The following is a 15144-nucleotide window of genomic DNA, read 5'->3' on the forward strand; positions in this document are numbered from 1 at the left end:
TAAACCCCAATGCAACAGTCTTAAGAGGTGGCCTTTGGGAAGTGATTAAATCATCAGGGATCTACCCTCATGAATGGGATTAGCACCCTCATAAAAAGGCTCCAGGTTGAAGGGAGTGTTCTCTTGCCCTGCCATCCGTTCTACCTTGTGAGGACACAACATTCTTTCCCGCTGGAGGATGCAGCAACTAGGTGCCAACTAGGTGCAGAGAGCAGCCCTCACCAGACACTAATCCTCCCAGTGCCTCAGTCTTGAACTTCCCAGCCTCCAGAACAAGAAGTAAATTTCTATTGTTTATATTATTACCCAGTCTGTGGTACTTTGGTATAGAATAAACAAACTATGGGAAGTGGTATTACACATCTCCTTCAAAATGTGGCATATTGGTTAAGGCAGGAGGATTACTTGAGCCCAAGAGTTTGAGATCAGCCTGGGTAACAATGTGAGACCCCATTTAAAAATAAAAATAAAAAAAATTTTTTTTAATGTGGCACATTAAAACTTAAGATACTTTAATCAATCTGATATTTTAAAAATTATTTTTATATTTTACTTATTATTTCCAACCTTATGAGCTTTACGAGTCTGTAAGCTTTAGCAAAGAATAGCAATAAGAAAAAGGTTAAATTCTGAGGTACAATGAAATTCTATTTAGCTCTTAAATGGAATAATTGTTATATATAGTCAAGGTTTATAATATCATCTCTGAACAATAAACATACTTATCCTTCTCTTTTCCTCCACCAAATATGGGATGTAGTAAAACTCCACCAGTTTTTAGTTCATATGCCACTATTTTGTCTAGCTCCTAAAAAATATATAAAAATAGGAGTCAGTAAAATTTGTAAAGTAACATTCTTTACATACCAAATTTTAGAATTAAACTGTGAATTCTCATTTCCTAAAATCAGAATGTAAATTTCTTAAAATAAGTGAAAATGTATTTAAGGAGTAGTTTACGTTCTTATAAATAAAGCCACCTACACAGCTGGCAGAATGACAAAAGCCAAAGACTTCTTTACTTTGTAACTTCAGTGCTGGACAGCAGCCTGGCAGCTTTTTCTTATGGCTGTTCTCAATCTCTCTGAGCTGTCTCCAAGTTTATTTTTTCCTTCTCTGTATTTTGCTTCAAAGAATTTAGGCGAGTAAAAAGGAATGGGAATAAATTATGTCAGGAATCCATCATTTTAAAACTTCTCCAGTCTTCTCTAACATGACATAAATCGAACTTTAAAAAAAGGGGATTTGTTTTTTAAACAGAAAAAAAAAAGCGGGGGCAGGGGGGGTTGTTTTGTTTTGTTTTGAGACAGGGTTTTACTCTGTCACCCAGGCTGGAGTTCAGTAGCTGATTATGGCTTACTGCAGCCTTGACCTCCTGGGCTTAGGTGATCCTCCCACCTCAGCCCAAGAAGCTGGAACTACAGGCACATGCCGCCATGCCTGGTTAATTAAAAGAAAAAAAGCATAAGTGAAGCCGGGCACAGTGGCTCACACCTGTAATCCCAGCACTTTGGGAGGCTGAGGCGGGTGGATCACGAGGTCAGGAGTTCGAGACCACCCTGGCCAACATGGTGAAACCCTGTCTCTACTAAAAATACAAAAAATTAGCCGGGCGTGATGGCAGGTGCCTGTAATCCCAGCTCTCAGGAGGCTAAGGTGGAAGAATCGCTTAAACCCGGGAGGCGGAGGTTGCAGTGAGCCGAGATTGCGCCACTGCACTACAGCCTGAGCAACAGAGTGAGACTCTGTCTCAAAAAAAAAAAAAAGCATAAGTTAAAATAAAGACACTACCACAATTGTGCTGGAAACTCATAACTGCTTTAAATAATACAGATGTAGTATAGAAAAGTGGCAAACAGCATAGAGAAGAAACTAAAAGCCAAGCTGGAATCCTGGGCCTACTACTTACTAGCTGTATACTTTGACCAAATAATTTAACCTTTCTTTCTGTGCCTCAGTTTCTTTATTTATAAAATGGGAATGATAGCAAGATAGTTAGGAGAATTAAGATCATTAATATTTATAAAACGTTTGTAACAGTGCCTGAAACATTTTAAATGTTGTGTTACTTTGTTCTTCTTCTTTAATAGTTTCTGAAATAAAGAAGAGACTCCAGTTCTAGATGTACAAATACCTTAATAGCTCTAGGTGTTTAAAGTCTTCGAAAATTAACTTTTTGGCTTACTTGAGTTTACTCTTGGATGATAATAATATGTAAAATGAGAATAAGGGGAAGATGATAAGGTTTGTTTAATGAAGATATGAAAGGCTGCAATTTTTCCACCTGAGAAGGAAGACACTAAGCATGAGATGATTAAAATGTTTATGTATATGACCAGAATGTGCTAAGTAAAATACAACTGATGTTTTCTTTTTGGTCAAATCTTTAAATCATAGAAAAAAAAAAAAAAAAAAAGATGTGACAATGACAACATAAATGCATTCAAAGCCTAGCCAGAATATAACAAGCAGTTAATATGTGCAAAGCATCATGCACATTACTTGTATAATGTCTAATAATCTCTGCCTATGGACAGACACTATGATTGCCCTCCTGAAACAGATGAGACTTGGAAAGATTAAGGTTACAAAGCTAAACAAATTTAGGAAGCACAGTTACAAACGACTACTATAAGGACCTGGGACATACCTAATGACCAATCTGATGTTTAAGAAACTTAAATATTCTCTTCCTTAGGGGAAAAAAAGGTTTTTAGGGGCCAATGTTGACAATGGAGATCAGATAAAATAGACCATTAGTCTTTCTCAGTAAATCGATTCCCATTTTGCTGGGAAAAATAAGGGATTTTCAAGTAGTATTTTAAAAGTATTTTACAGTCATTAAAAATGGAGGACATGAGACTTGGAAATCAGGAGAACACTAACAGTCTTACTGACTTGTATGTAAGTGGATAAGGGATCTAGCTGTTATTACCTCTTTAATCCAATGGCGGTACTCATTAACACCAAAAGTTTTTTTCATCCAAAGTCCGTAGATATAGCCTGAAATTCCCTTCAGCACCCATTCATCAGACCTAAGCAAAAAGTCAAAGTATAAATTACTTTTAATCATAAAAACTCCTCAGATAATGTCAAAGAGGATAATGGAAGAAATGTAGTGTGTATTTCCCTGCCTTCATAAAGAAAATGAAAATTATTAACAAATCATCAGGTTTCCCAACTTCCTCTGAGTTCTACTTGCCCATTTATTATACTTTATTCACACCTGCCTTTACCTTTAACTATGAGACTGCTTTACAGTCTTGCTTCAGGTATAAATTACTAGAGTATATGCTCTACTCTGACAGTGCTGCTTCCTTCCTGCCCAACTCTGTTCTTACTGTCTCTGCCTCTAAGGAAATACTTGCTCATAGCCAGGACTATACTGTTCAATTCTAAAAGTCTACATGCTATTATTGCCAATCCCATGCATTATGCCATTACCAATGACATTCTAAAACCTAAAATTTAATTGCTTCATTCATTTTTTTTGCTTTCTCTAGAAAAATGGCAATTAACATCACTCACTCATTTATTCATTTGTATACTCATCCATCTATCCATCCACCCACCCCATCCATCCATCCATCCATCCATCCATCCATAATATTTTGCCTACTACATTCCAAGCACTATTCTTTAATGAAATTTCTACATGTGGTTTTAGGAAAACTACAAATCAAGAGATCTATCTTTAGTCTCTGCCCTCTCCACTCCAGAAAGCGAAAAAAGAAAACCAAGATTTCCATACTATATATAGTATAGAATGTTCACAATTATAATCTTAATTTTTCTGTTTTCTTCAAAATCATCTCAAGTTAATAAAAAAGAAAAGAAAAAGCATTTATACCTTTCATTTCTTTCAACAAACTGGTACAAAGCTGAGCACTAGTAGGCAAATCCCTAAATAATTATTAATATTGCAGAGAAGCACTATTTTACATTAAATATTGAGTTATTTCCAATTGCTTTGAACACTGACATTAAAATTCTAACTTCTGATTTCTGTACATTTAAGTTCTTTTATTTACAGAATTCATTCGGTTCTTTAAGACACTGTTTTACCAAAATGTTACCTTATAAACTGCAGAAGTGATTATATTGATTTCATGGCCAAAAAGTTAGGATAAAACTTATAATCATTTTTCTTTAAATACAAATAGAACAGTGTCTTTTAAATTAGCTAATTCAATTAACTAATAAATGTAAGTGACTATATTGATTTCATAACCAAAAAGTTAGGATGAAACTTATAATCATTTTTCTTTAAATACATACAGAACAGTGTCTCTTAAATTAGCTATCTGCAATTAGGGCAAAGGTCAGCATAAATGCAGGAAAAGAAAAGAAAAATAAACTTGAATCTTTTCTCAGTAGTATCAACTTTCCGGTCACTCACCAAGACATTCTAGATATGAAACATCCAAAAAACTGCTGGGCCAAGGACTGGGCTAAACACCTTCTAGTCAAAGGTGTCTCATCTATAATCATGGCACTGTGTAAAAGATTTGTGCTGGAATTTAAAAGAGAAGAAAGCTCATTATAACCAAGAAATAAATACTTATTCAGTGAAAATAAAATAATTCCACTTTTAAAACAATGGAAGTTAGACATAAAATAGAAAAAAAATTCTCCCAGCTTTCTAATCTTTTCAAAATTTAGCTAAAATTCATCATCTTAGTAACTTGCTTAAAGCAAAGAACACAACGTTTTCCACTGATGAGATCAGTAAATTTCTGACAATATCAGTACATTTTTAAATAGTGCTAGAAAAAAATTCATACTAGTCATACAATAATTCGTACAATTTTTAAAGAATTTATGAAAACAAGATTAAAATAGGGAAAATACTAATATTAGTTAATTCTGGATGAAGATGAGCCTTTTGAGTTATCTCAAAATCTTTGTCTTCATGTTTTTCTACATTTAAGAAATTTTAAAACCAAATTTTCTACAAAGCCAATCACATCCAAATTGGGGAAAAAAGTTCAAACCTCATCTTAAAATTGACCACAAAATCAGTAAATTTTCTTCATATCATGATCTTAATTTAGGCATTTCAAATCTGAAGAGATACCAACCTAAAAATGCTCATGGAAGCATAAGCGGCCACTTCAACATAAGCCTCATCAATGAAGACAGTCTTAAAACAGGAGTATGGGTATCGACACGTAAGAATTTCTTCATAAAATTCAAAGACTTCATGAAGGTATGATGTGGTATGTTTCAGCAATGGAAGAAGTTGGGGCAAACAAAAATGAGTAACCTGAAAAGAAGAAGCAAGGAAGATCATCTAAAGGAAAGAGTTAACTTTAATATTGTAAATTTCCTAAACATCTCAATTATAAATAAATATTCTCATAAATCTGTTCTTTAATAAAGATGCTGAAAGAAAATGTTGTGAAAATAGTGATCACTTTTACTGATCACATTTATAAAATATTAATCGTACTTAAAAATTAAATTCATGGTGGATTATAAGTCTGTGGAATGCTCAGACCAACTAAAATATAACTCTAGTTCCAAATTCAATTAAAATTTTTTCTCATAGGTACACATAATAAGACTTAAATTTCAAAGGCTTATTATAAACATACCTCTTATTCATAAATATTTAATCCAGTGAATAATGCACATTATAGTACCATCTTTTCAACAGTTAATGTTAATCATATTATCTGCATATAAAAATAATTACTGTAGTCCCCCTCTAATATTTCAATTACATACTGAAAACTGCAGAAAAGCTTACTGGTAGTTAGGAGATTAAAAAATGCCTGCAACAGAAATATAACTCTGGTTTTTTCATTAGGTTACATCTCACTTTGGTCACACAAATATCATATGCTATCTCTTATTATGATCTGTGCCAAATGAGTGCCATCAACAATGACACAGATCACTGACTAGAACAACTGTGTAAGGTTTCATGCAGGACTGTGAAGCTGTGGTAATCTTTTTGAGTTCAACAGAAGTTTGATAGGAAACTTTTGGTACAGGAAAAGAGAACATCCCAGGGTCAAAGATGGGAAGAAAAAAGGTATGATCAGAGAAATATAAGTAAACTATTTTGAATATAACATCTATTACGGTCAAATTATAGAAGATCTTGAAAGCCATGCTAAAGAGTTCTAATACTGCAGAATTATAAAGGCAAGGGAAGTTTTTAATTTATCATAAAAATTATTCTTCCAATAGCATTTAAAAACAACAGATTAGAGGCTACCATAAGAGTGGAGAAAAGCATCTATGTATTATTAATAATCAGGGCCCAAAACTGTATCATGAATTAACACTCCCTTTGTATTAATCATATTTAATCATAATTTTATTTGTGTATGCAAAGAAAAAATACTATTCACCAAAAAACGGACTAATTTTTAGACAAACCTACAAGACAGCAAATTTACTGATAATGCAGACAACAACTCATGTATCTGACACAAAGAAGACTAAGTCAGGAAAAACAATTCTTGACTATCATTTGCCTTGTTCCTATTCAATAGCACAGAGTAGAAAAAAAATTCTTCTTAAATATAAAATCGGTACTAATCAAACATTGATTTTAAATTTTTTTATATTACCATTTTTTACAATACTTTAAGTTCTAGGGTACATGCATACAATGTGCTGGTTTGTTACATATGTATACATGTGCCATGTTGGTGTGCTGCACCCATTAACTCATCACTTACATTAGGTATATCTCCTAATGCTATCCCTCCCCCATCCCTCCACCCCACGACAGGCCCCAGTGTGTGATGTTCCCCTTCCTGTGTCCAAGTGTTCTCATTGTTCAGTTCCCACCTATGAGTGAGAATATGCGGTGTTTGGTTTTTTGTCCTTGCGAGTTTGCTGAGAATAATGGTTTTCAGCTTCATCCATGTCCCTAACAAAGGACATGAACTCATCATTTTCTATGGCTGCATAGTATTCCATGGTGTATATGTGCCACATTTTCTTAATCCAGTCTATCACTGATGGACATTTGGGTTGGTTCCAAGTCTCTGCTATCGTGAATAGTACCGCAATAAACATACGTGTGCATCTGTCTTTATAGCAGCATGATTTACAATCCTTTGGGTATATACCCAGTAATGGGATGGCTGGGTCAAATGGTATTTCTAGCTCTAGATCCCTGTAGAACCACCACACTGTCTTCCACAATGGTTGAACTAGTTTACAGTCCCACCAACAGTGTAAAAGTGTTCTTATTTCTCCACATCCACTCCAGCACCTGTTGTTTCCTGACTTTTTAATGATCGCCATTCTAACTGGTGTGAGATGGTAACTCATTGTGGTTTTGATTTGCATTTCTCTGATGGCCACTGATGATGAGCATTTTTTCATGTGTCTGTTGGCTGTATAAATGTCTTCTTTTGAGAAGTGTCTGTTCATATCCTTCGCCCATTTTTTGATGGGGTTGTTTTTTTCTTGTAAATTTGTTTGAGTTCTTTGTAGATTCTGCATATTAGCCCTTTGTCAGATGAGTAGATTGTAAAAATTTTTCCAATTCTGTAGGTTGCCTGTTCACTCTGATGGTAGTTCCTTTTGCTGTGCAGAAGCTCTTTAATTAGATCCCATTTGTCAATTTTGGCTTTTGTTGCCATTGCTTTTGGTGTTTTAGACATGAAGTCCTTGCCCATGCCTATGTCCTGAATGGTACTGCCTAGGTTTTCTTCTAGGGTTTTTATGGTTTTAGGTCTAACATTTAAGTCTTTAATCCATCTTGAATTAATTTTTGTATAAGGTGTAAGGAAGGGATCCAGTTTCAGCTTTCTACATATGGCTAGCCAGTTTTCCCAGCACCATTTATTAAATAGGGAATCCTTTCCCCATTTCTTGTTTTTGTCAGGTTTGTCAAAGATCAGATGGTTGTAGATGTGTGGTATTATTTCTGAGGGCTCTGTTCTGTTCCATTGGTCTATATCTCTGTTTTGGTACCAGTACCATGCTGTTTTGGTTACTGTAGCCTTGTAGTATAGTTTGAAGTCAGGCAGCATGTTTAAAACTGATCATTTACCAAAGACAATAAAGTTCACTGCCAATCTTATCAGTGGAAAAACCTTTAAAAAGAGTCATTGTTAAGACAACATAAGCAAAACCAACATAAAATATCCTGAATCTTGTCCCTGAGTGATTTTACAAATCCTGTGAATTTCAGCAAGGCAAATATAAAAGGCAAACTGAGGAGCTCACCGAAAGCCTGCTGCCCTCAATTTTTATTCACATGACTAAAAGAAAGGCTGTGGAGATATACGTGGTCAAATTGTATGCTTATATATTTCTTTTTTAAAAAATAAACCTAAATTGAAGACTAAAGAAGAGAGTTAACTAATAAATCACTTTCTAATCAGCAGAAGTCTCATGCTTGGGGAGGCCTAAAACTGCTATTTGGCCTGTCAATTGATAAATGAATTGTGATAAGATGTGTGCTGGGAAGAAACTAGAAGTCTTCATGAGTTTGCTAACCAGGTTTCTAACTCTGTCTGTCTGTTTTCCTCTGTATAGGTTGAAGAGAGAATAAATCTTGCTCTTTAATTTTGAATTTACAATATTTTAGATTCCAGAGATGGGACCACAACATTCAAAAACATGATAAATGAAAAGATGTCATTAGTAATGAACAGAATTAGTTACAGAAATCTACCTATACTCTAAATCAAGATATAACTGAAGCTCTTTTGAAATGCTAAGACTCTGTTGGGAAATAATCTGAAATTTAAATACAACATTTTGAAAGAAATTCATTCAAGAATTCACATCATTATATATATTAGATAAGGAAACATTTTCTCTCTAGTCATATTCTTGATAGTTGAAAAAAGAGTGAAGGAAGACTTAATGTTTCATTAATATCTACCTTTTTTTTTTTTTGAGATGGAGTCTCGCTCTGTCGTCAAGGCTGGAGTGCAGTGGCGCAATCTCAGTTCACTGCAAGCTCTGCCTCCCGGGTTCAAGCCATTCTCCTGCCTCAGCCTCCCGAGTAGCTGGGACTACAGGCGCCCACCACCATGCCTGGCTAACTTTTTGTATTTTTAGTAATGACAGGGTTTTATTGTGTTAGCCAGGATGGTCTTGATCTCCTGGCCTTGTGATCCGCCCACCTTGGCCTCCCAAAGTGCTGGGATTACAGGCATGAGCCACCGTGCCTTGCCAATATCTATCTTTTTAAAGGCAGTAAATGGCCAGGAGGAGAGTAAGAGGGGAGAGCTCTGACTTACCTCATGCATGTATGGATCTACAAGTATTTCAAATGGTCCTATGGCCAAGGAGATATTTGACGCTGCTGTAGGAATGGTAAGCATATAATGGAAAGTTTTCTTCCTCATATCATGAGTATACACTGTCTCCACCAAATCGCCATTAGAAACAGCAACCATTGCAGCATCTACTGTAAATTCTAATTTCCATGTACACAATTCAGAGTATGAATCAACACAAGGGAACCAAAATCTAGAAAAAAGATTGACAGTATAGAAAATGTATTCAAAGAGTTCTCTACGTTGTTTTCCCCACACACAAGTTATTTTAGCATTTCTAGAAAATGAACAAACAAAACCTTTAGCTATTTGGCTACTGAAGCTTTTTACTGTACAACCTGAAAAAAATCTGATAAAATAAAATCTGTTTCCAAATACGATTTGGCAACATTAAGAAAATATATTATGTGGTACCATCAGTTCAAACCCTGAAAAGAGTTAAGCAATTCTTAGTTTCCAGTGTTTTAAAAAATAATTTTAACTTGTATATGCACATTAGTTTTTATGCAGCATTCATTTCTAGAAACTAAAAAAGGCTTACAGCAAAAAGTTTTATAAAGCATAACTAATATTCAGAATTTATTCCATTAAATTATAAAACTGCTTTTTTGGAGTATGTAACGCATTGTATAAATTCAAACTGAGTGCTGGTTAAGTTAGATATAAAATTTATAGTCAGCTTTCATCAGTTCAGGTAAGGTGTTATGTGACAGGGTAGGTACTTAGTATTGAGGCATAAAAGTATGTAAGACATTATCCCTGGTTTAGAGGAGTTATTATAATAAACTGAGGAGAGGCTGGGTGCAGTGGCTGACACCTGTAATCCCAGCACTATGGGAGGCTAAGGCAGGTGGATTACCTGAGGTCAGGAGTTCGAAACCAGCCTGGCCAACATGATGAAACCCTGTCTCTACTAAAAATACAAAAATTAGCCAGGCATGTGGCATCTGCCTGTAATCCCAGCTACTCCAGAGGCTGAGGCAGGAAGATCACTTGAACCTGGAAGATGGAGGTTGCATGAGCCGAGATTGCGCCACTGCACTCTAGCCGGTGCAACAGGCTATCTCTACTAAAGATATGATGAAACCGCGTCTCTACTAAAAATACAATAACTAGCCAGGTGTGGTGGCACATGCCTGTAGTCCCAGATACTTAGGAGGATAGGCAGGAGAATCACTGGAACCCAGGAGGTAGGGGTTGCAGTGAGCCAAGATTATGCCACTGCACTCCAGCCTGGACAACAGAGTGAGACTCGGTTTCAAAAATAAATAAATAAATAAATAAACAGAGTTGAGTAGTAGAATGTGGAGTGGGGAAGTAGAGTATGAAAGCAGGTGAGAGGAGGTCTCTATAATGCTTGTAATATTCTTTGTCTCTAGGTGTAAATTATGTGGGCTTGTTCACTTGTGAAAATTCATCGAACTTTACATTCTGTGCAATTTTCTGTATGTTTTACTTCAATATAAAGTTTTCAAAAAAGAAGGAATCAAGTGAGATGATTATTTTAGAACAGTAGACATGAAAATGAGAGAGAAGAAGGGAGATGTAAGATTGAGGAGGGGTCGGGCATGGTGGCTCATGCCTGTAATCCCAGCACTTTGGGAGGCCAAGGCGGGCGGATCACTTGAGGTTAGGAATTAAAGGCCAGTCTGGCCAACATGGTGAAACCCCATCTCTACTAAAAATATAAAAAATTAGGCAGGTGTAGTGGTGAATGCCTGTAATACCAGCTACTGGGGAGGCTGAGGCATGAGAATCACTTGAACCCAGGAGGCACAGGTTGCAGTGAGCAGAGATAGCACCCCAGTGCACTCCAACAAGGGTGACAGAGCAAGACTCTGTCTGAAAAAAAAAAAAAAAAAAAAAGAAATTAAAGAGGAATGACTAACAGAAAGTAATTTGAAAGAAGTCTAAATTTGGGAGGGAATAAAACTAGTATTTCTTGTTTTACACTAAATGTATGTCTTGCTTATACATAAAAAATGCAATTTAAAAATTAATTGAAATATTTAAGAAACTATAATCTACCTGGTAGAATTTTGATACCCACAAGAGAAAACATGAGCACCTCTCTCTGCCATACTTCCCTCTACACTGGGTACCACAAAATGAAGACCTCCTTTGGGCTGATCCAAAGAAAAATTGATGTGTATCTTCAGGACCTTTAACTCTGCAAAAAATAAACATATACACACATTGATACATAAGTAAGTTACAGTGGTCTATATAATAAAGACAAAGATTTAATGCTGAACATGAAATGGAATTGAGGACTGAGATTTATATGAAAAACCACACTACTTACCCTAGTTTAGACTTTTACCATATGTCTGCCTATATTAACTCAACAGGCTGCTCCTATTGGTTTTCTACCTCCAATCAATTATAACTAATGCTTGTATTATTTTCCCAAAATACACCTTTGGTTACACCATATCCTCCTCTCAACATTTCTGACAATGTACAATGGCTAAAAAGTCCAAAACTCCCACACTGCACACTTAGGCCTTCCAAATCCAACCCCAAACTTACTGATATAGTTTGGCTCTGTGTCCCCACCCAAATCTCATCTTGCAGCTCCCATAACTCCCACGTGGTATGGGAGGGACCCAGTAGGAGGTAATTGAATCACAGGGGCAAGTCTTTCCCATGCTGTTCTTGTGATAGAGAACAAGTGTCACAAGATCTGATGGTTTTCAAAATAGCAGTTGCCCTGCACAAGCTCTCTCTCTCTCTTTTTGCTGGCCGCCATCTGCATAAGACATGACTTGCTCCTCCTTGCCTTCTGCCAGGATTGTGAGGTCTCCCCAGCCATGTGAAACTATAAGTTCATTAAACCTCTTTTTCTTCCTAGTCTCAGGTATGACTTTATCAGCAGCATGAAAATGGACTAATACACTTACTTTTCAAGTTCTTTTTCCTATTACATTATCCCGCAAACTTAACCCTAGGTGACTTTGGGGAGTACAAGGATGAGAAGTAGAGTAGGGAACACCACTCGAGAATTTGCATTATTATCACGTTTTTTGTTATGCTTGATTTCTTCACTATAAACTGCGTTGCTTTCATAAGATTTTAATTTCCCTCTAAGCATTACAATCATATGCACTATCTCCAAACCCTAAAAATGCAATGACGACTTCCACGTCTGTCCCCTAAATTAGGGTAAGTTCCTCCACAAACCCTACCCTGCCCCCAGCACCCACAACAGAAACCAATAAACAAAACAAGAAGTCTTTTACTTCCTTGATTAATTTTTATAAGGCTAAATATGCAAGGCAGAAGCTAATATACAATATTACAATGGCTAAAACTTCAAACAAGACACAAAGAAGGTTTAAAAAGTCTGCAGACTGAGTATCAGGAACCACATGTTTTAGCTTTAACTTCACCAATAATTTGCTAAGTGAAGTTCAGCAGGTCACTCACTCTCATTAGACTTCAGATTACTCTTCTGTAAAAAGAGGGAATTTAACCAGATTTTTTCAGGATCTTTCCTGCTACAAAATGCTGTAATTCTAAACTAATCTGATATTGTGCGGGTTCTATCTATATGATTTTATAAAAATATTTTTCACGGCCGGGCGCAGTGGCTCACGCCTGTAATCCCAGCACTTTGGGAGGCCAAGGCAGGTGGATCACCTGAGGTCAGGAGTTCAAGACCAGCCTGGCCAACATGGTGAAACCCTGTCTCTACTAAAAATACAAAAATCAGCCAGGCGTGGTGGCGGGAGACTGTAATCCTAGTTACTCAGTGGCTGCGGCAGGAGAATCGCTTGAACTCGGGAGGCAGAGGTTGCAGTGAGCCAAGATTGCGCCATTGCACTCCACCCTGGGCAACAAAAGCGAAACTCCGTCTCAAAAAAACAAAAAAAAATTTTTTTTTTGCTTTAAAAAACAACGGTGAAATAAATTGCTTTTTTCACAGCCCTGAAATGATATTATCCTGTTAGCCAGTGATCTTTAATAAGAAAAAGAGCTTCCAACCCATTCTGTATATTTGAACTGGTTAATTTACAATTTTGACATCATTAGTGTTTTTTTGTTTTTTTGTTGTTGTTTTTTTAGACGGAGTCTCACTCTGTTGCACAGGTTGGAGTGCAGGGGTGCAATCTCAGCTCACTGCAATCTCCACCTCCCGGGTTCAAGCAATTCTCCTGCCTCAGCCTCCTGAGTAGCTGGGATTACATGCGCCCACCACGCCTGGATAATTTTTGTATTTTTAGTAGAGACGGGGTTTCGCCATGTTGTCCAGGCTGGTCTTGAACTCCTGATCTTAGGTGATCCACCCGCCTCAGCCTCCCAAAGTGCTGGGATTACAGGCATGAGCCACCATGCCTGGCCAGCATCATTAGTTTTCATGTAAAATTCTCTAGTCTCTGAATCTAACATGATTTTAGTGTACAGTCAATATACTCTTGGTGCTTTACCATCAACGTGTTTCCATAGCTCTGATGGAACCTTTATGCAAAGTTCTCCATTTCCTGCATCAGGGTCCACAGCACTAACTGCAGCTGCATAAGCATTGGAAAAATAATTGAGGTTTCTCCTGGGGGAAAAAAAAGAGCCAACTTTTAATAATAAGCCATATATCTTACCAAGCATTTTCTTTTTCTTTTTTTTTTTTAGATGAAGTCTCACTCTGTTGCCCAGGCCAGAGTTCAGTGGCACCATCTCAACTCACTGCAACCTCCACCTCCAGGTTCAAGCATTCTCGTCCCTCAGCCTCCCAACTAGCTAGGATTACAGGCACCCACCACCACAACCGGCTAATTTTTATATTTTTAGTAGAGATGGTGTTTCACCATGCTGGTCAGGCTGGTCTCGAACTCCTAACCTCCAGTGATCCATTCATCTTGGCCTCCCAAAGTGCTGGGATTACAGGCATGAGCCACCAGGCCTGGCCTCTGAGCATTTTCTTAAATATCATTTGATACCAATTATTTGTAAGCATTTTATCTTCTTATATAATTTCTAAGAACACTCTTTAGCCAAGTAATGGTTTGTTCTACTCACCATGTTAAAAACTATTAATCTATGAATACAACAGAATATATATTCTACTCACCAAGTTACATGACTATTATTATGACTATCACATTCTTCATTAATTTTGGAATGCCAAAGCAACTATACTTTTTTGATACAAATGTAAAGAATACATGAAGCACTGAATAAATAATTATTTCCTATCAATGTGGCAAAAAATTGAATGGATTCAACAAGCTTTATAATTTGACAAAAATTAAGATGTCTAAAACAAATCAGGATGGGACTCAGTTCCTCAAAATGTAATAGCACCTATCTCCACCCATTAGTGCATCACAATGTAAGCTTAATGAAGCAGAGAATTTTCAGCAGGCTCACTGTTATATTCACTATGTCAGGAGAGACTACTACATAAGTATTTGTTCCATAGTTATCTGACCTTATTTCCCATTTGATGAAAACAATATGATGAAGTCTTATGGAAACATGAAAATGTTGTTCTCAACTGGTTTTTAAATTGTACTCCATAAAAGCAACTTATATGTGTACATATACACATATTACATTTCCTCACTGAAATTAGTTTAAAAAAATATGAAAGAAATGAAAGACGGGAAAAAGATACGGAATGGGAAGGGCAAGAATACAAGATGAAATACACAAACACCATGAGCCACATCCTCGTTGTACAACTTTATGTCTGCCATCCTGCCATTAGGTGTAGCCACAAGGTGAAATTAGTGACATTCCCATAGCTTAATAATTTTTTCATCTAGTTAAAAGACAAGTTTTAGCTGGACATGGTGGCTCATGCCTGTAATCCCAGCACTTTGGGAGTCCGAGGTGGTGGATCACCTGAGACCAGGAGAGTTCAAGTCCAGCCTGGCCAATA

The 15144-nt window shown here is 36.5% G+C and overlaps 1 protein-coding gene across 5 annotated transcripts in view; it reads right to left on the bottom strand.

Annotated features, from left to right (window-relative positions):
* TAF2 (TATA-box binding protein associated factor 2) overlaps positions 1-15144 on the bottom strand; it is a 102998-nt gene that overhangs the window by 62903 nt on the left and 24951 nt on the right. For all 5 annotated transcript variants that reach the window (XM_054518793.2, XM_054518792.2, XM_054518795.2 and 2 more), the window contains 7 exons: positions 13694-13812; positions 11292-11433; positions 9225-9456; positions 5082-5266; positions 4400-4513; positions 2936-3035; positions 723-808 (listed from right to left, as the gene is read on the bottom strand). In XM_054518793.2, the coding sequence (XP_054374768.2) occupies positions 723-808; positions 2936-3035; positions 4400-4513; positions 5082-5266; positions 9225-9456; positions 11292-11433; positions 13694-13812 (978 nt within the window). The remainder of the gene's footprint in view (positions 1-722; positions 809-2935; positions 3036-4399; positions 4514-5081; positions 5267-9224; positions 9457-11291; positions 11434-13693; positions 13813-15144) is intronic.

The sequence above is a fragment of the Pongo abelii genome, chromosome 7, assembly GCF_028885655.2.
Source record: "Pongo abelii isolate AG06213 chromosome 7, NHGRI_mPonAbe1-v2.0_pri, whole genome shotgun sequence".
Taxonomy (NCBI): Eukaryota; Metazoa; Chordata; class Mammalia; order Primates; family Hominidae; genus Pongo; species Pongo abelii.